The sequence below is a fragment of the Sander vitreus genome, chromosome 6, assembly GCF_031162955.1.
Source record: "Sander vitreus isolate 19-12246 chromosome 6, sanVit1, whole genome shotgun sequence".
Classification (NCBI taxonomy): domain Eukaryota; kingdom Metazoa; phylum Chordata; class Actinopteri; order Perciformes; family Percidae; genus Sander; species Sander vitreus.
Window position 1 is genome coordinate 6,859,489 of NC_135860.1, and position 26,136 is coordinate 6,885,624.

The 26,136-nt window shown below is 39.9% G+C and overlaps 2 protein-coding genes across 6 annotated transcripts in view; both read left to right on the forward strand.

Annotated features, from left to right (window-relative positions):
- The first annotated feature begins 3,886 nt into the window (after positions 1-3,886).
- Positions 3,887-8,199, forward strand: rbm8a (RNA binding motif protein 8A). Of its 2 annotated transcripts, none has more exons than XM_078252241.1 (6): positions 3,887-3,997; positions 5,223-5,282; positions 5,399-5,476; positions 6,000-6,136; positions 7,676-7,812; positions 8,053-8,199. In XM_078252241.1, exons 1-6 carry the CDS (start codon positions 3,931-3,933, stop codon positions 8,099-8,101), a joined length of 528 nt encoding a protein of 175 aa, XP_078108367.1. In that variant the 5' UTR covers positions 3,887-3,930; the 3' UTR covers positions 8,102-8,199. The 2 variants fall into 2 exon arrangements, with proteins under 2 accessions (XP_078108367.1, XP_078108368.1); XM_078252242.1 differs by having other exon boundaries at positions 3,888-3,991.
- Positions 8,200-8,867: 668 nt separating this feature from the next.
- otud7b (OTU deubiquitinase 7B) overlaps positions 8,868-26,136 on the forward strand; it is a 39,147-nt gene continuing 21,878 nt past the window's right edge. For all 4 annotated transcript variants that reach the window (XM_078252243.1, XM_078252244.1, XM_078252245.1 and 1 more), the window contains exon 1: positions 8,868-9,053. The gene's annotated coding sequence lies outside the window, so the exon portion shown is untranslated. The remainder of the gene's footprint in view (positions 9,054-26,136) is intronic.

Genomic DNA, 26,136 nt, shown 5'->3' on the forward strand with positions numbered 1-26,136 from the left:
CAAATGTAATATTGATTTAGAGAGATATTATGAATGTTCTGCCATGGATTCATGTCAGATGGACTATATAGCTACATATTGGTACAGAGATGATGTGGACATTGTTATGCTTATATGCTAGTTCCAAATCCATGAGATTAAAGTTCAGGTCAGCTATTATCTGTCGTTAGCATGCACTACCCTGACTTCAGGCCTGTTATTTTATAGTTTTGTGCTTTTGTGACACTTAACAAATTACTTGAAATACCAGACTTAGGACTATCAAACTGTATACTTACTGTATAAGAAAGAACATGGTTTAAATGGCTATCTTTGGTGTTGCGTTATCTTTAACTAATGCTTATCTACACAGAGTTCACGCCAGTTGAACTTTAGTGAACTCCCCCCCCTCTCTCTCTCTCTCTCTCTCTCTTAAATTCAATTCAAAGGGGCTTTATTAGCATGAAAGTTTCAATAGCAATGTTGCCATCACATTATACAATGTACATACATATATACAACACAATAAACAGTTATATGAACATTGACACAATATTATGATGGATTTATATGAATTATATCTTTTTTTTGGTATGGGAAATATAAAACAAATCTCTCTCTATCTCTCTCATTTGTCTATCAATCCATGTTTTTGCTTATAATGTGGTTTTGGATTGCAATGGCCATTGGTCCTTTCCCCTATAAAAGCTCTGAAGATTCCTCTGGTAAAGCTTTGAGCTGTGGCCCCTCTGACATTTGCCACAAGATGGCATTGTAAGAGCAGTCTTCTGAAATTGTTAAATAGAAAGGGAGCCCTGCCACTCTGTGTTTCAACCAAATTTTGCCCATTTAAATCTGTGATGTTCACTGCCTTAAAAGCTAACTACCATTTTTTTTTCAACGTGGACCCTATTTTCCTATGTTTTTGTGTCTAAGTGACTGATGGGAACAACAATCTTTGACATTGGTCCAGTATTAAGCAAGATCGCTGCAGTTGGCAGCGAAACAAGCTACAATGTAAGTTAATAGAGCAATTGTCCAGCTTGTATTTACCTTCAGAAAAGTGCTTGTTTTGACACTGACAGACTCAGATATTAATATTCAATATATAAAAGTGTCTGACAACACTATGGAAAAACAAAACAAACATCTAAGTGTTTCGCACAAGCTCAGTTGTTAATGTCATATTGGATGCAACTTATATGGCGATATGGAGAAAATCAAACATCACAATATTTTTGACCAAAAACATCAATGTCGATATTGTGGCGATAATGTATCAGGCTGACTATTGGCTATGAGATTTTTGATAAATAATCAACAGTAGGCTAATGTGGATATAATGACTAAGTGGGTAAAGGCAAATAATAGAACAGCTAGAACAGTCTGGTAAGTTCAGAAAATTATATCACTTTATTATAATGCAACTTTTAAAACCAGGAAGCTACAACATTTGTGTCATATTATGATATCCAAAATTTGAGGCGATATCGAGTCTCATATAGCATGGTCTATCACCGGGGTGAAGTTAGTTTAATGTTTGACATTCGTCGGTTTTCGCGGATGTTACCTTCAATAGCTCCGTGTCAATTCATTCGATTTCCTCCAGTTTCAGGGTATGTTGGAGAGCTTATTTAGACAGACGTTTCACACTTATTTTTTTAACTCAAATTCACCAAAAATAACGACACACACAGTTCAGAGCGCAAAGAACTGAATGTCTGTCCAACACGCCTGTCACAATAAACGTACTTAGGGACCGTCGTAAAATTGCAACTCCACTCATTTAAATCTTTATTAACTTTTTTGTTTTACAACATAGACATCTCAAACCACTTCCATTAAAGAGAGAGAGAGAGCCATTAAACATTTCACGCTTGTGAATTAGTCAAATTAAATAAAGATAAATAAAGATGTAGGCTATAGTTAGCAATAACGATGGTAGTTACAATCAGTTTCTGATTAATGAATATATTGACATCAAACCACCTGTAATAGGTCTCAGACATCCTCTCACAAATTTCACAGCTGTTAGTTTGTGAAAAAGTCTTTAGCAAATCCTTTAGCATCCTCAATGGCTCATTGGAACTACAGCTCGCAGTTCCAATGAGACAACCTGTAGGGGGACCGAAGCTGGAAAAGTTGCACAGTAAGCCTTTAAAGTCATGCTGTTACAAAGGAGGAGAAGCATATAAACAAATGTATTCTGTAGAGGTCAAAAGTAACCTGATGTTTTATAATAGTTGATTTGCATGGGTCACTGATGAGGATGCTACGGGATTTGCTAAAGACTTTTTCACAAACTAACAGCTGTGAAATTTGTGAGAGGATGTCTGAGACATATTACAGGTGGTTTGATGTGATTATATTCATAAATGAGCAAGCCATTGAATTGAAAAGCTTTAAATATGCATTTTAGAGATAATAGGTCACTGATGAAGATACTAAAGGATTCGCTAAAGACTTTTTCACAAACTAACAGCTGTGAAAGTTCTGGGAGGATGTCTGAGACCTATTACAGGTGGTTTGATGTCAATATATTCATTAATCAGAAAATGGTTGTAACTACCATCGTTATTGCTAACTATAGCCTACATCTTTATTTATTTTTACTAATTCACAAGTGTGAAATGTTTAATGGCTCTCTCTCTCTCTCTTTAATGGAAGTGGTTTGAGATGTCTATGTTGTAAAACAAAAAAGTTAATAAAGATTTAAATGAGTGGAGTTGCAATTTTACGACGGTCCCTAAGTACGTCTATTGTGACAGGCGCGTTGGACAGACATTCAGTTCTTTGCGCTCTGAACTGTGTGTGTCGTTATTTTTGGTGAATTTGAGTTAAAAAAATAAGTGTGAAACGTCTGTCTAAATAAGCTCTCCAACATACCCTGAAACTGGAGGAAATCGAAGTATTGACACGGAGCTATTGACGGTAACATCCGCGAAAACCGAAGAATGTCAAACATTAAACTAACTTCACCCCGGTAGCCTACCACTATAATATTGAGATATTGCCCAGTCCGAAATGCATCATACATTCAACATCATTGTAATCCTTAACCATCAAAACAAAGTGGTAGACCTACACATCACCTAATGTCATCATGTTTAGTTCAGGAGATATGTTACAAAATACATAATTCACTTATGGCGGAAAGTGAAATGGCCGTCAGAAGAGTTTTTGCGATGGCTCTGTTTCTAAAGATGTTCACAGAGCCCCAAACTGTACAAGTGAACCTAGTTTCATGTGTTGTGAAAAAGTGAACATAATTTCCACACGGGGAATGATCTTCACAAGGCTGAAAACAGGGTGTTTTTCTACAACACCGCGAAAAGTTGGCTTTTTGTCACATCACATATATAGCCTATTTCCATTTTCACCTGCGAGCTAACGTTGCGTCTATGTTTTTGTGCAGAAATCTTTATTTATAAAATAACTAACGCTATCAGATAATTGTAGTGGAGTAAAAAGTACACAATATTTCTGTCAGAAATGTAGTGGGTTAGAAGTAGAAAGCAGCATGAAAAAGAAAGGACTCAAGTAAAGTTCAAGTAGCTTGAATTTGTACTTAAGTGCAGTATTTGAGTAAATGTACTAGTAACATTCCACTTTTGCTTTTTAGCACAATACACAGAAGCCTTTCCAGCAGCCTGTTTGTTATTGTTAACAATTAATAGGCCTAATCCAGAGAACGTGAAGGCTAACTGGTTGTTAGGAAGTAGAACAAAATGCAACTTGCAGAGGTATTCAGGTTGACTATTGACTGTGATGTTGTGGGTTTAGTAAGCAAAGAAACTGAAACAGAGGATACATGTGATTTACAGTAATATTTACTGATGAGTTACTTACTTTTACCTAACCTGGCAACATCCGTCAACCTGTTGCCTCTTTTTGCGTACGCACGTTGGTTGCGTCGTTCAGCTGCCGCAGTCGTACACACACACAGACATCATGGCGGACGTGTTGGATCTTCATGAAGCGGGAGGCGAGGACTTTCCTATGGATGAGGATGGTGATGGTAATATTAATATTTAAACCCAACCACTGGTGGCAGATGCTCCATAACTCCGGCGTTCAAATGATATGTAAACATCGAGGTTTACATTAAAACGGTCGTGGCTGTAGCTAAATGCTACGAACTCTGACTGCGTGGTAGCAGGCCCCAAAATGCTAACAAGCTAATATGAAGCTAACAACGCACTGGTGGTTCATTCAAAGGTATTTGTAAGATAGCTTGGTCGTGGTAATTGCGAACTATAAAGGTCTTTTTTTTTTACCAAACAGTTTTTTTGTATATGCGTTTCCTAGCTTAACAGCGTGGTTTAGCTACGTTGCTTTAAGATATCACTTTATCACACTGTTGTTAACGACTGCTAGCACGCCAACATTAGCCAGTTGAGTCTTCTAAAGCTAACGTTATCGGTTGATAACTTTGCATAGAACTTAGAGTATACGTATTTACATCCATAATTTATGTTTTGTACTATAGCGTTAACTACAGAACATATATCCGCAGAGTTTGAAGTAACGTTACATAAAAGTAGTAACTTAGTTAGCTAGCTAGCTAAGTTTGTTTGCTAACTCTGAGATCAGAACAAAATTTATTATTCATCCCCAGCGGGGATTTCGGTTGTTGCCGCAGTTCATCAGAAACAACATAGATAAATACAGATAGAAAGTAACATAAATAAATAATTAGAGGTAACGTTGCATAAACAAAAATAGAAAATAATGGAAACATAGAAACTATGAACTATATAGAGCATTTAACCCATCCTAGCATTAGGAGCAGTGGGCAGCCACATATCGTCTGGGGAGCAACTTGGGGTTTAGTGTCTTGCTGAAGGACATTTGACTTCATAATGACATAGTAAAGTATAATATGGTTAATTATGAAATGTTGAGGGAAATGAGACATCGTTTAAGGTGCAGTAGTGTTATAGTATACAATGACATTATATAATCTAATATGTAGTGTAGTACAACAATGTAACAGTGTATAATAGAGTACAGTGCATCAATATAACAGAATATTAATATATAATGTAATATGGTATCATATAGAATAGTACAATACAGTATATAAAAGAACATATTACCAGTATGACGAGGTAGCTATATAATCAGTCCAGCAGAGAGAGAGAGAGTGAAGAGGTGAGTGTTTTCAGTGGACTGGACCTTGTGGAGAAATGGCAAATAAGCAGCATGCATAGATTTTGACTTGTTCAACCTTTCTTTCTCAGAGAGCATCCACAAGTTGAAGGAGAAAGCTAAGAAGAGGAAAGGCCGAGGCTTTGGTTCAGGTGAGTTACCACTGTGTTGGTTACAATGGTTTATGTAATCTCCTACTGCAGCTTTTAAATATAGTTTCTTAGGCTAGTCAGCAGTGTTTAACATGTTTCTGTTTTGCTGTTACCAGAGGAAGGAGCCAGGTCCAGAATCAAAGAGGACTATGATACTGTGGAGCAAGATGGGGATGAGCCAGGCCCTCAGAGATGTAAGTTTTGCAGTTCATATTTTAGATGTAATTCAGTTTTGAATGTAAGCAAATAGAATAAAGTCTAAGCTACACATTTGTCACCCTAAAGTGCCTCTGCTATTTATCAAGTTGTTACCTTCTCTGTTGTTTATGAATTTAGATAAGCAACATTTCACATTCTGTTTTGTCACCAGTTATTTGTTTAAAAAAAAAAAAAATCTTATTTACATCCCATTTCTCAACAATGCTTCAAAACAAGTGGGTTGCTCAGTTTACTTTCATTCAAGTTTTTTTTTTTTAAAGAAATCTTTAAAACTTCTTTACTGAGCAGTTGATGTGATATTATTTATCCAGGTGGTTAGAATCGGTTTTGATTATTCTCCAAATAGCTTTTTGAAAAAATGGCGGCTTAGCTCTGTGACTCAAATGCAACGTCGATGAGAGCTTTAGTAATCCTAAATCTACTTGTGTCATAAGTTTATCTAGTTGAAAGTGCTGCTTGGTTTATTATTTGATGCCTGTTGTCTTTGTCTTGGCGCAGCTGTGGAGGGCTGGATCCTGTTTGTGACAGGTGTACATGAAGAGGCCACGGAGGAAGACATCCATGACAAGTTTTCAGAGTTTGGAGAAATCAAGAACCTGCATCTCAACCTTGACCGCAGAACAGGCTACCTCAAGGTGAGCCAGATAACCACTGATCATGTGCATGCGTGTAAGATCAAAGAGATGTTGACATTTAGTCAGTGCACACCAGTTACTCATTTTGTATTTTTCATTGACACTGCAATTATTTGAACCATATAATCAATTATTCAAAGAACACTTCACATCTTAACCTGTGTGTGCAGTTATTCGAGGTCAGAAAGCATTGGACTAAGTCCACAGGTACAAATTAGTTTTGCACCACATGTATCATGAGGAGTGTTGCAAATCTGTCACTGTCACTTTGTGACGCGAGAGAGCACATATGTGAAGTTGCAGTGACCGATTCGAGAGGTTGTAATCGCCGAGTTGTGGTTGAGATAGAAAATGGACTCGAGTAAAAAAAATGAATATGTAAATGTTGCATTACAAGTTTGCAGCTGTCATTGTATGTATGTAAATATCAATCTACACGTGTGACTATTTTATCTGTGACTTCACATTCAGAACACAGTTGTTTGTGAACATTATCTGAGTGCAAATTACAAGTTCACATTTTTTCTACAAGCTCTCGTGTGTATATCTCGTGTTTTCTTTTTTTCTGTGACTTTAAATTGAGCTTACGTGTGTGAATATTATTTAAAAGTGCAAATTTTCACATACAAGTTCAGATTTTTGTTCTGCAAGTTATGAATTATTCTGCAAGTCCTCACATCAAGTCTACAAGCTCTCGCATTTTGCACCATATTTACCTTCATAGTTTCAGGCGAGAGAGTGTGCTGTGAAAGAGGAATAAAACCTTATTTTCTGATGGTTTCTCAGCAGTTACAATCTAAAGCTCAATGAAACAAAATCTATTTTGTTTTTGTTTGTTTGTTTTTTTTCTACGTGTTTTTTTTATTATTTTTTTAGATGAAACGGATGGGCACACTGAACTGCAGGCTGAAGTGTGTTTAGCCCTGCGATCACCAGCAGCCCTCATCCTGTCACGTTCCTTTATACAACAGCACACTAATTCTCCTAATCTTCACTGGTCTTTAGATCATAGTGGAAATATGGGCTGAAGGAACCTTCTAGTTCTTTAATAATAGTTCTGGGCACCTCTGGTATTGACACATTGTTTTTTTGCTCTCCAGTTGTACAGTATGTGTAATCCTTCCTGTGAGCCACATGGTGGCATCACTGTTTTAAATATGAAGTTGGAACAAAATGTCTTTGCCCTGAAACTCTTTCTCCACAGTGATTACAGTCCAGCATTGACAATGTCCATTTTCATTACAGACTTCAAACAGCAACAGTCTCATACATTTTTATTGGTCATCTTTCAATGCTTCAGCGACATAAAATGTATAGGGTTGACTGAGCTTTTGTGCTAATTTCAAAATGTTTGCCCTGTGATCCCAGACTGGTTTCAGCAGGGCCGTTACGATGGTCAGCCAAAGAATATTAGATTATTGAGTAATCGGTTGCCCTGTTTTGTGCTGTAGTAAATTAAAATTGTAAAATGTTACCAAATCCCAAGCAGTGCTGCCATAAATTTGCAATAACTCATGTTGTCCTGATGACTGTTCCCAGGGATATGCACTGGTGGAGTATGAGACGTACAAAGAGGCCCAGGCAGCCATGGAAGGGCTCAACGCTCAGGACATGATGGGCCAGCCTATCAGTGTTGACTGGGGATTTGTCAGAGGGCCCCCCAAGAACAAGAGGAGGTAAGGGTGGTGTGTGTTTATCTGTGATGGCAGGTAAAGGGAGTGTTTACACTTTGTCAGTCTGCATTTTTGAAAGATACAGTTGTATGCTAATTTTAGTTATTGGGATTTTTTTCTTTCCATCAGCCAGCCCATGGTGTTTCCAATGTTAAAATGTAGCCGTTAAAACAATTTAGATAAAAGTGATAAGTGTGATATAAATTATTTATTTATGTAATGTTTGTTTGTTTTTGTTTACAGGACTGGCGGACGGAGACGCAGCAGAAGTCCAGACAGGAGGCGACGTTGAGTTTAGCAATTGTCATTGGCTTGAGGAGGGCATTTGACAGGCCGTTTATAATCCTCACACCCTCTTATAAGAAAATAATTCTTGTACAATATTTTGAGTTACTGTTGTATTGCATTGATTTGTGCAAATTCAAATATTGGGATATGGAATTATTCTCTTCTTCAGAGATGACTAAAATCTATTGACCTAAAAGCAGCATTTTCAATTACTTATGCTGCTTTACAATGCACCAGAAGGATATCCATTCAGCTCTGTGAAACTATGGTTTAACATTTAACACCAACTTGTATGTAGTGCATGTTTATGGTTCTCTCAAAATGTTTCAGTTTTCTCAATGTGATGTGCATTTTGTTGTTTTGTTTTATATTACTTGGGGAAAATTAAACTTTTAAGAAAGTACATGTGTGCCCTGTTGTGTTTTATTTAGCCTTGCTAATGACGTAGAGTTTACATCATCCTAGATGACCTCACCCAGGCAATGGTGCCGCCCCAGCTATTTTGTCCAAAGCACCTGTCACTCTGGACAATGAGTGCCACACTCATAGGCTACTTGGACAAAACCCCTTGCCCTTTATTTTTCCACAGCCAATTGGCAAGCGAATGTTTTGTACTCTGTCGTTCTCATTTGGCGTTTACTCTATTGGGAAACATCAGTCAAAGACCGCGAGAATGACTATTGGTTCTTAGAAATGCCAATATCATAGAATATTCGCTCTGATTGGATGGTTGTTCGTGGGGGCGGGTTTAATTCTTTGGTTGACGTTGTTGTTGTAAGTGGAAGAGAAATTACTTTGTCGGTGGTGGTCCAGTTTGGGATTTTACACGTAGTTCCACCAATGAAGATGTTAAAAAGTTAGGAATTGTTTGTCTTGGAAACGTGCATGGTACTTACAAGTTGGTACTTGCTGGAAAACTAAATGGGACGATGAAAAAAACTGCGAGGCCGTTGAAGGTAAGCAGTAAAGGGATACTCTAGCTACTAGCGTTAACGTTAGCTAACGTTAGCTGCTGATTAGCCAGGCTTGAAATAGCCACTTGCTAGCCAAACGTCACGGTTCGGTCTACTTACTGAAAAATAATAGACACTTCTTTGCAATAAGAATTCATGCACACGTATGGCAGTTTCCTAAAGGGGTGACTAAATGGTTTATTACATGAAAATAAAGTTATTAGGGTGAGTGTAAACGGTGCATGAACCCCATGCGTTTGAACGCCTCAAATGCGTTTATGTAAGCATGTGTATTGTTCGTTGATATTTTGTTTCAAAGAATAGTCGTAGCCACAATAGCTGGCTCAGAGTCAACATTTAGGACAAGCCATCATCAGTAGCCTTCATATGCATATATTTACTAAGCATGTTGACGAAACAAATGGTTGCTGAACATTACATTAGCTTTAAGAGCTGTCAACTAACGTTAGCGCTTCAGCTGTGCAGGTTAAACATTGCATTTTAAAGTGCTGAATGGGAGATCAGTTCCATGTTTATGTTTAAACAGTTGTGTTTTTGCTGTTAGAATGAACATAAATCGTATTAGCTAGCTTTCTAATAGCTGGTCGTCACGATTTAGATCATCCGAGCTCGGTTTTAGTTTAGGGTGGATGTGTGATGTAACATTTACTTAAAAAAACAGCTTCTAAGAGAGAATTGTTGGAGTTAACGGTTTACATCTACGCGTATTTTTCATCAAACCTTGCTGCATATATGTGTGTGTGTGGGTGACTACTGCCTGAGCTGGCGGGTCATTAGGTTCAGTGTTTCGTGCAAGTTTTGAAACTAGGACTTGGGTTATTTGCCGATGAGAGAGGCTTGCGTTACACTTTCCTTGAATTATTCAGGTCTTGTATTTGTGGGCTCTTTAGTTTGCTCGGACACCAAAGACATAACTTCAACATGAAAAGTAGGACAGAGGTACAAGTTCCTCACTGCACTTGGCCCACAGGGGACTATTTATGTTGTTAAAAAGCCATATCCTGTTGGAAACACACAGCAGTAAGTATGAACCTCCACTTACAAGCTTGATGGGATTTAAAGAAGCTATGCATTGTGTAGTAGTAAAATGAAATGCATCCAGCCCTCCCACCTGTACTCATTCCTTCCAATGCCTGTGCAGGGTCATGCCTGAAATGCGGCACAGACAAACGACTGCCTGCTACTAAATATGGCTGGTAGGTTAGCCTGCTCTACCAGTCACCATGACAGTTCATCAGCCATGTGTTAATGCATTATTGTATAGTTGCTCATCATTTATGGGATCCACTATGCAGTGTGGCTGCTGTCAGGCTCATTATGCAAATCCTTAAAGGACAAATCTGGCGCAAAATGAACCTAGGGGTTAATTACATATGTGTACAAAGTCGACCGTTCTCTGGGATGTTTTCATGCTTATCGAATGTGACCAGTTTCATCGCAAACCGCTAATTAGCTTATAACACTAGTCGTCGGGGCAGAGAGAAATCTCTATTTCTACACCACTAACAAGGCTCAAAATAGCACCACACTTCCACGGTACCATAATGAGGGTGCCTACATGGAAACCGAAGCATTGAGAACTTTGTAAGTGTACAGACAGTTTATTAAAAAGATAGTTTAGAAAGACCGTACCGTTCATGTATAAATGCGGGCGCCATCTTGAGAAAACAATCGCGACCAGTCGAACGACGAACGCCGTGCAACCACTAACCAGAAACATAGCTCAAGCACGGCGTTCGACTGGTCGTGACTGCTTTCCCAAGATGGCGCCCGCATGTATATTTACATGTAGGGACCCTCATTATGCTACCGTGGAAGTGTGTGTTGAGCCTTGTTAGTGGTATAGAAATAGCGATTTCTTTTTACTTTACCCTCTGCCTCGACGACTAGCGTTATAAGCTAATGAGCGGTTTGCGATAAAACTGGTCACATTCGATTAGCATGAAAACGGTCGACTCAGTACACTTTATTAACCCCTAGGTTCATTTTGCACCGGATTTGTCCTTTAACACATTGATGCATACAGCAGCACAGAGAGCATCTTAGGCAAGTATTTTAAGTAGGGTGTAGCCTCCCTCCCTATGCAATTCAGATTCCAAACTGGCAGGGTGTAAAAGTAAAAAACTAATTAGACGAGAGAAGCCGCTTTGTGAATCGCCAAGTGCACGAAACGGCTAGTAGATAAATCTATTCACAACCTGCCGCTAGTGTCACAGAACAAGGTAGTATATTTTTAAAGCCTAGTTAGATTTCATTTAACAACATTTGAATTGTGTTGATGATCCAAATGAAAATGTGTGGCTTGCAATTTGCAGCTTATCATACAGAGATCTCCAACAGTATTCAAACGGTTTGCATTGCTGCATTTCACAGTAGCCTCGGTGGAAAATGATACAGAAGAGAAAGGGGGTGAGAATGGTTAAAAAAAAGTTCACTGATATCTTAGACGATCAGTAATGCGTAGGCACTTGTAATGCCCGTGGAAAAGGGTTTGTCTTAGAGCTATCAACTTGAAGTTGCTTGTCCTGGTGGCACTGGGATTATTGGCACACTGTTTTGATATGACACATAGCAAAGTCATATGAATACACAATGGAGGGCAGAGCAGCAATTAACTAGTTTGAGTCTCAGTTTATAGTTTCACAAAGTAGGCAGTCAGTTAGGGAAACATGTTTCGCCTGGAGTTGTACCTCTCAAAGGTTTTGCGTTACTATCTTAACGATCTCTCATATCCTTAATGTCTTTAACATGGATCGTGTTAACTGTTTATGTGCTGGTGGATGGCTGTGACTGTTATGACTGCCTTGGTGCCCTATAGTATATAGTGTTTCACAGCAAGACCATGCTGCTTCAGCAATGCAGAGAGCATGAAAATTTAAATTCGTCTCTCGACGGGCTCCCCCAAACAGCTGCTGCGTGCGTGCGTGCGTGCGTGTGTGCCATGGGTCTAGTATCAGTTCCCGAGCCAGGCCCATTTGGCCATGGAGGTATTCTCTCTCAAACATGGTCAGATTAATAAATAAGTAGATGAGTGCTTCTTCAGGTTAGTAGGACAAATGCATGCCTTTTGTGTCAAGTGTACATCTCCCACTCAGTTTTGCAGCATGTACGCACAGACTAGAAAAGGCAACAAAGCCAAGCTTAGCTCCTGCTTCTTTTAAGACACTTTGCAGCTTTCTTTTTTGTCAAGATAAAAAAAAAGACAAATCATGAAACTCTATCCATGCAGCCATGCATCTGTGTTCTCATCTCTAAGCGGCACTGTCCAAAAATCTGCAAGAGTAGCTGTGATACGTAAGAGAAAACTACCTTCGTCCCCACAGTGCCACAGTGAGACGGGGATCAATAGGCAGCTTGTCTCCGAGAGGCCTGTGTGTCCAGACAGCAACTCGTAAAACTCTTTGGAGCCCCACCCTCCCTAGCATGGCTGATTGCCTGCCAGTCTTGTGACACAGCAACCAGCCAGTGCCCAGGGTGGTTTGTGTCAGGGTAGAGAGAGACCTAGAACTGAGGAATCTACCTGGGGTGCCAGCAGCTGCTTGACTTTGAACAACATGTTGTGGATCGTATGCCTTCACTGAATGCTTTTGGGATTACATTTAGATCATTTATCACACAGTTATTAAGTGACTGTAAAGTAGGTTGAAACAGTTATATGATGAAAGACATAGCCTTATTGCAGCCATAATCCCATTCAGCATGATGTGCCACACCCACAAGTGAAGCAAGAGCTTGCTGTATCACTTACTTTATGCTCTTCACCTTTTTCTCTACATACAATGCAGTGTAGGGAACTGATGCTAATTATTTGTCACCAGCCAAAACCTCAGTTTTATTTGCCTTGTCGGAAAATTTGGCACATACATACAGCTGTTAAAATACATAATGACCTCATTAAAAAAGGGGCTGGAAATTTAAAGTGAACAAACTACCATGACAAACACAGCTGCAAAGGTTGATCATTTTACATTGAATGCCAGCATAGAGTATTGGTCATTAGGCATAAAAAAATGGTTTGGTTCCGGTTGGTTGTCAGTTGAGGTCATGGGTCGGTAGGGAATTTATTTTATTTTTTTATTTTTTTCCCAGTGGCAGCAAGGGATAGGTAGGACATTTGTAATTTTCCTTTACAGTAGCGATGGATACTCTATTTTTTTCATAACATAGCCTACCTGTACTACATGTACTCTACCACCTTGTGTGTCCCAGCATGTTACACACACACACACACACACACACACACACACACACACACACACAAATGAACTGTTACTAATGTAGGCTAAGTAAAAACTGACCGTCGCTGGACGCACCGGAGGACCGAGACACAAAGTAAACGCGCCTCTCTGACCGGTACCGGGGGGTTAGCAGTTAAACTGAGCGGCGGACAAAGCTCAAGCTAACAGGCCAACGGCTTATTAGCTAGCGGTAACATCTGCAAAGATTGGATCTGTGAGCGCATTAATCTGCTCGGTGTTCGTCTTATAGCCGCCGTAGTCTAACATCTGTTGATCCGTGCAGGACTTCACTGTGAGTGGACTGTTTAGAGACGATGTGACCGGCAGGTAACGTTAAAGGTTATCTGCTACTGTAGCAGAGCTGCAAGTAAACGCTGAACTGAGCTGTGTGTTTTCAGTGTTAAACACTGCTGCAGGTATTCATGCACGACTGATGACTAATTATAGTTTGCCTCAAACTTTTTATTTGTGTATTTATTTAATTTGTATTATTTCTAACCCAAGCTCAAAAAATAAATGTGGGTCGCACATAAATGGACAGGGTCGGTCGGAAACTGGAACCAAACAAAAAAATTTTTTATGCCTTGTCTGTTGTGTCTGTCACATGTGACTGCTACTGTTGCTTTTTCTCACTGCTATTTGTCGGCTTTGCCCTATACTATAGCGATTGAACATTTGTTCCCTTATTTTAAAAATACTTTTGCCTTTTTGATCAATGCGCCTGCAGTAGGGGTGTGTGATATGCCTTAAAATAATGTTCCAATATTACATGGTAGTTCTGAGTTAATTATATTTTTGATATGATAAAATCCTGAAAAATATAAAGTATTGTTGGTTTTTTTGACTTTTAAAACAGTAGCACTCTCTTGACTTTATTTCTGGCTGTCTTTGTACTCAAATTTGTGAAATATGGTGAAATACATTTGTTGTATCAGCCACATTTGCCAATATCTTCTTCTTACATTGCTTAGGCTACATGTTACTATGGTTTGTTGTAGGGCCACACGTTATGTCACTATCGTTTTTGGTAGCAATGTTAGTCATAAAGTAAACAACTTGCAATATCAATGATATGATATGATTCATTTCTATCACAGGAAATGGAACCAATATTGTCACGAATGATAGGCTACAATATGGCACACTCCTAACCTGCAGATAATTTGCCCTGGTGCCTTAAAAATTCATATACCAATGTGCACTTTGCAAAACATTTCGTATAGCTGACAAATGAATTTAATCCAACCTAATATGACCCAGTTTTGTAATTTCAGAGTCTGAATAAGTCTTTTCTATCACAAGACGGGAAACTATAGAAAACAACTGATAGGTGGTGGATTTGAAAACCAACACACACTCCACAGGAGGGTTACATTTGCATTTATTGGCACTTGTCAAAGTGAGTTGATGAATTCTCCAGCTACGTTTATTTATAGAGATGCACCGATAGACCGACCGGTGACCGGAATTGGCCGGTTTTCACGTGCTCGGCCATGACCGGCGACCGGCAGGTCAGTCTGACATATGCCGATTTCATGCCGGTCAATGCTACAATTAACTGACAACATAAGTTATACGTGTTACAGTTTTCAAGGACGCACGCACACACGGACGAGACAGCACAGTCTCTTTTACCTTTCTCTCAACTTTTCCGCCGTGTGCCGTGCTATTCTCGCACATGTAGGGAACCTCGTGAATTAACCTGCAACATGTCAGCTGTTTGGAAATTCTTCAGTGTGTGTGCAGAAGATAACAAGTTTGCAATATGCAACACCTGCAAGGAAAAAGTAGGGCGTGGAGGGACGACACCAAAAACCAAAATCACATTTTTTTAGTTGGATATTGGATGTGAAAAGAAGGAAATGGTTCTAACATTGCACTTTAGAAGGAGTAATTTATATAGTTCTATTTTATAGTGATCTTTATCTGTTCAAAAAATGTTCTCTGTTCTGTGCAAAATGTTCTATTAAAGAAAAGAGAGAAAATAAATATTTATGTGCTGTAAAGAGGTTAGAAAAAATGAAATCGGAATCGGCTAAAATCGGTATCGGCTGGCCTAACTCAAAGAAAATCGGAATCGGCCTAGAAAATTGTAATCGGTGCATCTCTATTAAAAGCATTATAGCAGGTGAATAATACGATTTAGATGCCACTTTAGCCTGTGGGCAAAAGTGTTTCCTGTGCAGACGAGAAGCCATCAGTCCCTCCCGCCCTGCCCTGTTGATCCAGGACAGCAGGACTAATCCCACACACAGCCCTGATGAGGAGCCTGTCACCCATGATGACATCACACAGGGAGTGACGTGAATTGCCCTGCTGCGTACAGGGACTAAACTTGCACGTGATGATTCACATGAGCATTAGTGCTGCTCGCCTGCAGAGGCTGGTATTTGTTTAGCCACTGGCTTTAGATCTAGACTAGCTTGGCTGCCTGCACATTCAGGCTGACTTAGCAGGAGAAAATATTGAACATTTGAATCAGTCTTGACTAGTTGTCTAATACTAAAGGGTTTTCGAAGCTACTATCTCTCTTAGAGCCGTCTTATTTTATTTAGCAGGAGTACAACAAATAAAGTCAATTCTAAAACGACACAGCCTGTCTCACATTCCTCAAGGGTTAATATGCAAATTAAAGCAGTAGTCATCTCGCTTGCCTTCTAAATGTGAGTAATGTAATGTAATGATAAGCTCATTGTTTGTACACTAAGCAAAAAGGATATTTTGGCATCATTGCCAACCCAGAGACATTATTTGTTGCCAGTGTAGGCCTATAGTTAAGTCTAAGAACAACGTGAGAGGTAGTTTTTTTCCGCTTTAGATCTTAGGAGTTTTTATTTTTTTATATAAATCCGGCTTGCACAACATTAACAAAAAACTACTAAGATTTATATCTTTTTTTTGTGTTCTTTCTATAAATTGCATTACTAATTGTTTGAATACTTTTAGGTTATTAAGGATTAAAGATGCTGATGCTTGTTTGTTTTCAAAGTACCTTTGGACAAAAATGCTGCATTACATAAAAACTGCATGAAAAGACTTTCTAAAACGAAACTGAAGTCTTAGAACTTGAAGTTAATTGCCCTTCACAACAAATCACATTTGTAGATGGTTTTATGTTATGTTGCCTGGCTTCAATGTGACACTTTACTGTTTGACATGTTTGGCCCCAGTGGGAATCCTGTAGTTTAAGCACTATTAACACATTTTAATTATTTTCTTTACTTCATTACTTACTTTACTCTTGAGTCATATTACATATTTTGTATGGTCACTGTTGACTATCTCCAACCTTTGCTAATAAATAGGTGGGCAGTGCTCAGATGGAGGCAGAGGCCTGTATTTCTTCACAGAGGCTAGAAATCAATAAAGAGGTTGCCAGGGCTGAATGAGGACTTCTCTGAAACCAACACATACTGTTTATCAAGTAAAACAGTTATCCATCTGCCTCTGTACTGCTGCCCTTCAGAGGCAGATTCACACTTTGCTCGGGATGCTCTCTACAGCAGTCACTCTCTCTTAATATATTGTTTTTGGGGGGGTCCTGTTTGTTCACATCTCTAAAACAGTAATGCATTGATAGCAGCTTAGCTTCCACTTCCCTCACTCACTGTGAGGATCAAATACCCTCATTATATTTTCTGCTGTTTCAGGTGTTTGCCGCACTGTCACTGCACAATGTAATGTGGTCTCTGTGTGGAATGTGGGAATGCCACTTATGGTCCCCTATAGCCCTCTCAACAGCAGCCTGCCTCATGCGGCTGTTAATTAGCACTCCTTGACTGATGATTACTGGGCCTGACTGCAGTAACATACTTCGGGCACAGACCAGGAACCTCTGAGGCCAGCTTGGAGGGATAATAAATCATCACTATAGACAGAAAGGAGGAAAGACTTACAGCATGATATAGATACAGTTCTAATCCCAATGATTATCACATAATAGACTGACAAGATTGTATGTCTTATTCAATCATTTAGTTTATAAAACCTGTCAACTGAAATATCTCTTTGAGAATTATTTCACATCTGAAGAGGGGACACATTATATGATCTTACATATAGCTATCTCAAGACTGAATCATAGGGAATGTAGACCAGAAATCACCAGCTGTTCTCAAATAAGACACATCCTGTTTTTAGAGGAAAATGTGTGGGTAGGTCTGTTTATTTGTTTAACGGAACATTGTTGCTGTTACTGTATCCATCCATATAAGTAAACCTCTTAAAATTCTATTCTGAACAAGCTTTTTCTTCACTAAAATGTGAGTTTTTTTGTTTCAGGCATTGGCGTGCTCTGCCGTATTTTAGCAAACTTGGAGAACTAAGTGAATTTAGAGATCTCTGCTGCATGACATCAGCTCTCAGACACTTTGATAAACACTTGTGCTCAGAAGCTGATACTGCCCATTTCAGCTGGCTGAACTTGGCTGTTATTACTTTGCTCCAGTGAACATCAGTCCACAATAGGCTGAAGGGAACCACTATGAAGCACTCTTAAGCTCTTCCACTGGCCATGTCCCTTTTCCTGAACCAAATTCACGTCTTGTCGCCTGAGCAGTGGGCACACTGAACGATAATATAGTAGTAGTAATAATAATAATAATAATAATAATAAACCTAATTTATATAGCACTTTTTTGTTGTTACAATGTAAAACCAGATAAGGCAGATACAATGAGAATAAGGCCCAAGGACATGAGCGCAGATGAAGTAAATCTGCTCAAGTGCCTTGACTTCAGCCGGCAGAGAGTTCCATATGTGTGGGGGGGCTCTAATAGCAAAAGCCCGATCACCCTTTGTCACAAACCCGACCCGGGAGTAACCAGCAGGGCTCCATCCTCCGCAGATCTCAATGGAGTTAATGAGTTTACGTCATCTTAAATCTCACTTGAGCACATTCTGTATGTAAATTGGTGCCCGCCCTGACTGTCCTTGCTGTGCTGCGGCCTCAAGGATATCAATATCTTTTTGTCAATTCATGCTAGGCCTGAACTGGGCGGGTACTCGGGGGGGTTATGCTTTTGAGAGAGCGCATGGCATCACCAATGGAATGATTGTCTTGAATTAAAGCATTAGGTGTTCACCAGGGTGTTTATTTCCTGACGGTGTTTAATGTTGGTTGTTGGCTGTTTTTGAACTCTGCACAGTGCAGTGTTTCTATGTTTAAACTGTGATTATGAGCGGATTCTTTTTAGACCATCTGAAACAGGCGGTTGCTCTAATTCTAGCAACTCAGAGATTAGGTGGTTATTCTCTGTACGCATGTGTACTGTGGTTATGCTTAGACAGCTGTTATTGCTCTGGTTTAGATGCAAGGATACTCAGAGCTAGCGGTCTAGTATCTAATGGGCATAAAGGGGCTATGTCCTCATGAACAATAGTAATAATATACTCAAACCACTGTGAATGTCTTTTTTTTTCTTTTTTCTTCTTCTTCTTATTCCTTGTGTTGCATTTTTAAAGTTGCAGTAGCTCAGTCAAGTAAGTCAGTTCAAAGCTACTACAATCTGTGGTTAACATATTTTTTGGTTCTATACACTCCAAACAATAAAACCAAGGTCAAATTCATGATCTGTAAGTAGATCTAGTTTTCCTCAACTTATTTTGCCTTGAGCTCTCATGGAGAAAAAGGCTGGCTGCTGAGTTGGATCAGGTTTGGATGTTTCTGAGCCAGCAAGCAGAACAGGGAGGCCGAGGGAGGGAAGTTAGACTTGGCAAATTTTTGTGTGATGACTGGACAGCTTTTTGACTGGACCAGCTCGAGTGGCATTGCCTCCGAGAGGGCAGGCATGGTGTGGAATCTCTGACATCAGCTGTGTATGCATTCGGACTGGTGTTGTCTTACGCATTACACACACACCCAGACGCCCACAGCTGGTGGTCAAGCCTTCATCAGGGCTGGAATGTACATGCTACATGTTTCATGCTGCAAAAATGTTAGTAATGATAATATACCTGCTTAAGTAAGAACTTTCTGAAAGTTAGATTTAGGTTAGTTTCCATGTAGGGAGGCTAATCTTTTCCTACTTTTTTGAATTTTGAATTCCCACTTGTTTTGTGCTTTTGCACTTTTTACAGTGTAGGCTGAGGCGAAAGATCATTATTGTCCTTATTTGGGAAGAAGATAGCCAGTACTTGCTGCAGCTGCATCAGGGTTCTTTGCTCCAAAAAGACAAAGGCTTTCTTGGATTCACATGAAGAAGCATTGTTTTTTTTTAGCTGATGGACTTGAAACGGTCCACTAGTTCCTATATTTCACATGTCAACAGCAGCTCTGTGGATGTTCTGTTGTGGTACAGTTCAGTGGGTTGGATTGATTTTTCTCCAATGACCAACTTACTAGTTTATTTCCTTTTGTCCAGGGAAGTGGTCACACTCCAATTTACTGTATTGATTTCTGAGATGTAAACAATTGCAACTGAAAACATCAGCCCCCTCCCTCAGTACTGGTCAAGTACATCTAATCAGCTGAGTGAGAGAATTAGTGAGACAGCAGTTTGCGAACAGAACAGGAATATCTAGCAGCACCAAGCTAACAGAATCTTTATATATTGTGTTGTTTGCTTGTTCTTGTTACTGGAAGGTGAACCCTTGATCTTTCTCCTCTATGATGAACATATTAATTAAAGGTGGTTTAAAAATGAATTTATTTTGACATGGAGAAAGGGGGGGGAAAGCATTGACTCGCTTTGCTGCGCAAACCTCTCTCATCGCAGTGGCCTTGTATATGCCCGAGGGGGTATTTACAATGCAATGCTTATTATATGCTTGAGCATCAAGCCAGCCCTTGGAAATGAATGTGCCGACGCTACACTGTTCTATATGATGCATTCCGTTGCCCTTGAAGACAACTGATGTTGCAGAAAATGACAAAATTAGCTGAGATATCTTCTGCTTTTTTCACAGGCGGCGCAATTTTTCTATGCCGTAAAAGGTATATTTATACTGTTTTTTGTCAACACAACTACAACATTGTCAGTAAGAAAGCATTGCCCAACCCTATAGAATTATATTACGCTATACAGAGCAAAGATTTTGCATTGCTATGCTCTGTTGTGCATTTAGTTGTCCAAGGCTGCAGGGTCCACTGATTCTTTTTTAAATCCCTTTCCATTTTGTGTCAAGAGGGACTGACGCAGTATATCCTATACAGTCCCTCCAGGATTTCGTGGCCTTTTTTTGAGATTGTTGCGGCCCAAAATGCCTGATTTCGCGGGAGCTTTGTTTTGCTAAAAGTTGCGATGTCTTTTGTATGTTTGTTGCAATGAAGTTGCGGGAGACAGTGTTGCAGAGTTTTTTTTTTTTTGTATGGTTCTTTAAAAATAAAAAGGAAACTTGTTTTGGGGAGAATAAAACTACTCTGGGCTGAGATTTACTAGTAACCTTAACAAAAAGGCTCAGGATGCTGTAAATGTTGGTATAATATGAAAATGGCTGGTGGGTTTGAGACAAAAAATAATCATTTATTGAATGAATCAAATCTGAACATATGTGTCAGTGGCTTGTTGATCTTTACATTGTTGGTTAATTTCCTATCCTGGCCTGGGACACACATTCATACGGTTTGATAAAGTAACGTTACTTATTGGACTTTAACTTATCATTGCACTTATAATAACGGGCATAGCTGTCCTCAATTTAGGTCATTGTGTCGTCTCATCTCCGTTTTGTCCTGTAGCCACTGTGTGTGTGTGTGTGTGTGTGTGTGTGTGTGTGTGTGTGCGTGCGTCAGTCGCGGGAACTGAGCAGCCCCGCCCACTGCAGGGAGCCGACAGGATTGAAACAGCAGCAGCTTTCAGCGACTTCAGAGAGAAAAAACGTCACAGCGTACATTAATGTTAAAATGTATACAGGTTGGCAGGACGGTCTGAAATGATTTGCACGGTCTTTCGCTGTAGGTTTTGTTGGTAAATGTGAGATGTTCCAGTCAGTCACACACGTCTCGTCTTCATCAGAAACAAGGAAATGATCAACCCGTGGCCATTCTCTCTCCCGCTTAGTCATTGGCTCTCAGAGTCACATACTGACGGCATGTGGGACTGCTGGGATTGGCTGAAGTCGCGGGAAACTTCAGGTTATTGGTCAACCTTATGGTCCCCTATTATTGGTTATTGGTCAAATTTGCGGGAAAAAGTTGCGTTGATTGGTCAAAATTGCGAGTCGCACTAAATTCGCGGTGATTGGTTGAATTGGGCGATCGCGACATCGCGAAATCCTGGATGGACTGCCTATAGCAACGATTCATTCTCCTTACTGTGGATTTCCACTGGATGCGGAACGTCTGCGGACCGGCTCCGCTGCAGAACGGCTGCGTTCTCCGCCGTCCGTCGATACCCACCAGGTCTGGATTTGTTGCGGCACGGCTGCGGCCATGACTGACAGCTGTAGTCACGAGGACCCACAATATCTCGCGAATTCACTTAGAATAGAACCACAAAACCAACAACAGTTTGTTTCCATCCAGAGGAGTAGAGGGGAAACAGCTCTGTGCTGTGTTTTCAAGGTGTAGTGCAGGGAAATATGATCCGCCGTGAGCAAGGTGTATTTTACTTTGAAAATTAACCAGAGTTTTATTTTGTTTCTGTGCTCGACTTCCTGTCCCGCACTATCGGCCGTGTGCTGAATTGCTGCGGAACTCTCCTGCGTCCGGCAAAAATAGAAGCTCTGTATCTGCTCCGGAGGGCTGCGGACCACCGGAGCTGGGACGGAGTAGGGATGCAGACGTTCCGCAGTCAGTGGAAATACACACATTGACTTTAATGGAAACCTAATGACTCTGTCGACGTTCCGCAGCCGTTCCACATCCAGTGGAAATTGCCGGTTAGTACATTAGTGCTTTTGTGCTGCTCCGTTCAGCTGAGAGAAACTTTGGTAGAACTGGGTAAAAGGTTTGGTTTCTCTTTCTCTCCTCCTTTTGCTGCAATTACACAAAATCAGGCATTGCAGCAAAAACACCAGTTCTCCCATTTGAATGTGGGTTGAGCGTTTAGGCTGTGGCGGCGGGAACCGCAGGGGATGCCGAAAGCTGGAACCGTGACTCTCGGCTCTCTCACTCGCTCTAACACACACACACACACACACACACACACACACACACACACACACACACACACACACTATGGCTCTGCTATTCTGTTAAACAGATACGCTAGAATCACCAGCGCACAAATATAAATCCTCACAACAGCGTAGGCCATTTACGTAGGCTGCGTAGAGCCTACATACAACCATAAATCAGCCATTAGCCAGGCAACGATCAGCCTCTTTCCCAGCTGTAGCTCTTAATGTTGTGTAATGAGTGTAGGCCGACTGGGCTCAGTCAGTAACCAGATTACTGCACTCCACAGATAAAGACAGCTGAAGGACAGCCATCCTACCACACCTTTGTTTTTCTTCTTTGTATGTGTCACTGAGAAAGTGAATTAACAAGGAAAAATTTGCTTCTACAAGTTTTTATGCATGTGTCTGTGGTTTTAAAGACAATAAGCTATGCTTATTGCAGACATTTAGAGCACTTATGACTGACAATATAAAGCTAATTGAGACGTAAGTGCTGTGCATCAATCTTGTGGAGATTTAAGTCTCCGGATGTCCCTCATTAGCTATCGGTATAGCCCGCCTGACACTGGATTTTTTTATATTTAGGAGTTTAAAAAAATCTTTAAAAACGATAAGCACATAATATAACAAATCTTGACAGGGATCCCTTAGATTCATTTTTCAAAGAATTGTGACCAGTATTCATACTAAGCAGGACATTTTATAGTTGAAAAATCAACTTGTCAGTGCTCTGTAGTTAACAAACTACAGAGACACTGTTTTTGTATAAACCTACTTTGGCACATCTGTACTGCAATTTCTAGTTGCTTATTTGCCAACATTCACACTGATACGATATATCTACAATAAGCTTATATACGTACTGTACCTGTCGATATATTGAGCTCTAGCTCTAGCTGTTAGCACTCATTGTTCTGCCCAAAGGTTTTGCTTTCTAACCCACCATCACTTTAGACCGGAGATGGAGCACTGGGGCCACACTTATCACTCCTGGCACACCAAGCACATTGTCCTCCCCTGTTTGCTTACTTTACACCCTTTATCTCATTACTCATATGGTTTTACGAGGGTGTGTTACATTTGTTGAGATCACAGGAAAGGTTTTTGTAATTAAACTAAAATAGAATTGACACATTCATAGACAAGGTCATACATCATGCCCGGACCATTAAAGGGAAACTCAGTCAGCATTATGTGAAGTCTCACCACAAACTGTGCTGATATTAAAATAATTGTCAGGCTCTGGGTCATTGTTAACTGTCTATTCAGGTGTAGTGCATCCCTTTTATTCTTTGACCTCAGCTCGTTTCCCTCTTAATTGTAAAGCAAAGCTCACGTTTCACACGATGAATTGTAACCTTAGTGAGCTGAACATGAAGTGGTAAGTCTTGTAAACACGTACATGACCCTGTGAACTGTTTCCCTAGTTCATGGAGACCTATTGTAGGTAAACCTAGCTTAGTGTAATCACCATATGGAGAAGCAGGTTCTGTAAATGGCACAACCAGTATTCCACATGTAAATACAAGTATAACTCCTTTACCAAAATTCAAAACACAAGATTTGAAAACTTTGACTCCTAAATTAACTAACAGACAGGCAATTGAATAACACAATTGTTTGTCTGTGCACTAAACAAAATCTCAATGGTTTACATCTGTAATGTCTTTAAATACAGGAGCAAAAAGAGCAGTATTCTTAAAATGCCTAGGTCCCTTCTATAGCTCAGACTCTTTAAAGTCACGTAAAGACGGATGTTTGAGCATCTTTCTTCTGTATTGTGACATATTTCTGAGTGAATCGAAATATATGGGCAGATATCCAAAATTAAATGAAATTCAGATTTTTATTTGAACCCTCAAAAAGTGCTGGGACTTTACAAATACAGCACAATACAGAGCGGTAGAGACATACGGAGCTCAGAAGCTGCAGGACTGTTGGCCTCCACCCGCACCTCCTGAAATGAAGGAATTAGACCTCAACAGTCTTTGGATTTTAGCTGGCAAAGCCTTTGTTTACGTTTCCAAGCACACACCTTCTTCTAAGATATTGCTCTGCTAGCTAGTAGGCTAGTACTCTCAATAACAAACAGCCAATTGCGGTTTTATCACTTTTGAAAGAGTAAACTTCTGACAGCCAGACTGCAACATCAAACATTGTAACATTCTACAACTTGATGCATCTACATTTTATTTTATTATGTGTTGCCATAGCAAGGACTGTTTGACTGACAGCCAGTCATCCAATCAGGACAATCACATACCGGAAAGCATTTTGAGTCCAATCATGATTCACAGTTTGCACTGCTGCAGCTGCATAGCATATTTAATAATTAGACAGAAACATGACAACATTACATTTTTTGTATTATTTTATATTTAACAGCTAACGTTGAATTTATGAACACACGCAAGTCGTCTGAGTCATCATGCCTCAAGTCATGTCTCGAGTCATTAACTAAGTCCCAAGTCAAGTCGCAAGTCATCAAAACGGTGACTCAAGTCGACTTAAGTCCAAGTCTCAAATCCACATCTCTGGCTAGCACTTATTAATAAATTAAAAAAAGTATTAATTATAAATTAATGTAACTGCCCCCGCGTTCAAGATAAATCACCAAAAATATTTTCACATTTTTCAGGAAGAAAAAAAGAAAAGGAATATTAATATATATTTCACTATATACTAGATCATATTTTTTTACACACATTTAGCATATAATGAGATACATAAATAATAAATTCAGGGACACAGGATTAGAACTTTTCATTTCACTGTGTCTTAAGAACAGCTAATCAATATTTGTATAGTAATACTGGCCCTCATTTATCAACCTAACGTAGGAACCAGCGCAGATATGAGCGCAGAAATCATCTTACGACAGGCTTCACGTATGATTCATGAAACGTTTGTATCACACCAATCGGAGGGTAAGAATGGTCGTACATTGATAAATGCAGCGGCTGGAAACAATCGTAATTTAAATATCACGCCCCAATATATTCTCCGTTTTGAGGCCTCGCCCCTACAATTTACGACATGGCGAGACGTAACCCGGCTAAGAAGCTGCACTTTTCAGAGGTGGAGATTGAAACCCTGACATCTCAGGTTCATTTGCACTAACGTGTACTATTTGGCAGCCTGAATACTGGTATTAAAGGCTGTAGAAAGAATGTGAAATGGAAAGAGATCACTGATGCTGTCCAAAGTGTCGCCGTGGTAAATCGGACTCCAGCTGAAGTTTATTTAATTTATTATACTCCTTGACATATGTATGCTATAGTCCTAAGAGTAATATACAGGTTTATATTGCAATCTCTTTGGCCTACATGTAGGTGTACCTATATTTAAACAAACACACAGTAGCGGAGTTTATGCAGTGTCTTTTATTTTACTCGTGTTTTTTTCATGAGCCGGAGCCAGGCAACCGTGAGCATCGTCATGTTTTCTGTATTGAATATCATTGCCAAAAATAACACTATACCTTTTAAAAGCGAGGAATAATATCCTGTCTCCTTGCTGAACACTGCTCTCTGGGCATCGGGTCATCTGGCTCCATCACTACATTTATGGCACCCTGTTTTCCTGCACGATGTTGTGCAGAACCCCACAGGTTAAAACAATGTTGCAGACCTTTTCTGGCATGTACAGTAGGGCCCCCCCGCTAATGCAAGTAGAGCCATCATGCCCTTAATCAGTCCTATGGAGCGCTCCACCGTGGCCCGTGTGCCTGCGTTTGCACTGTTGTGCCCAGAGGTCTTCTACTGTAA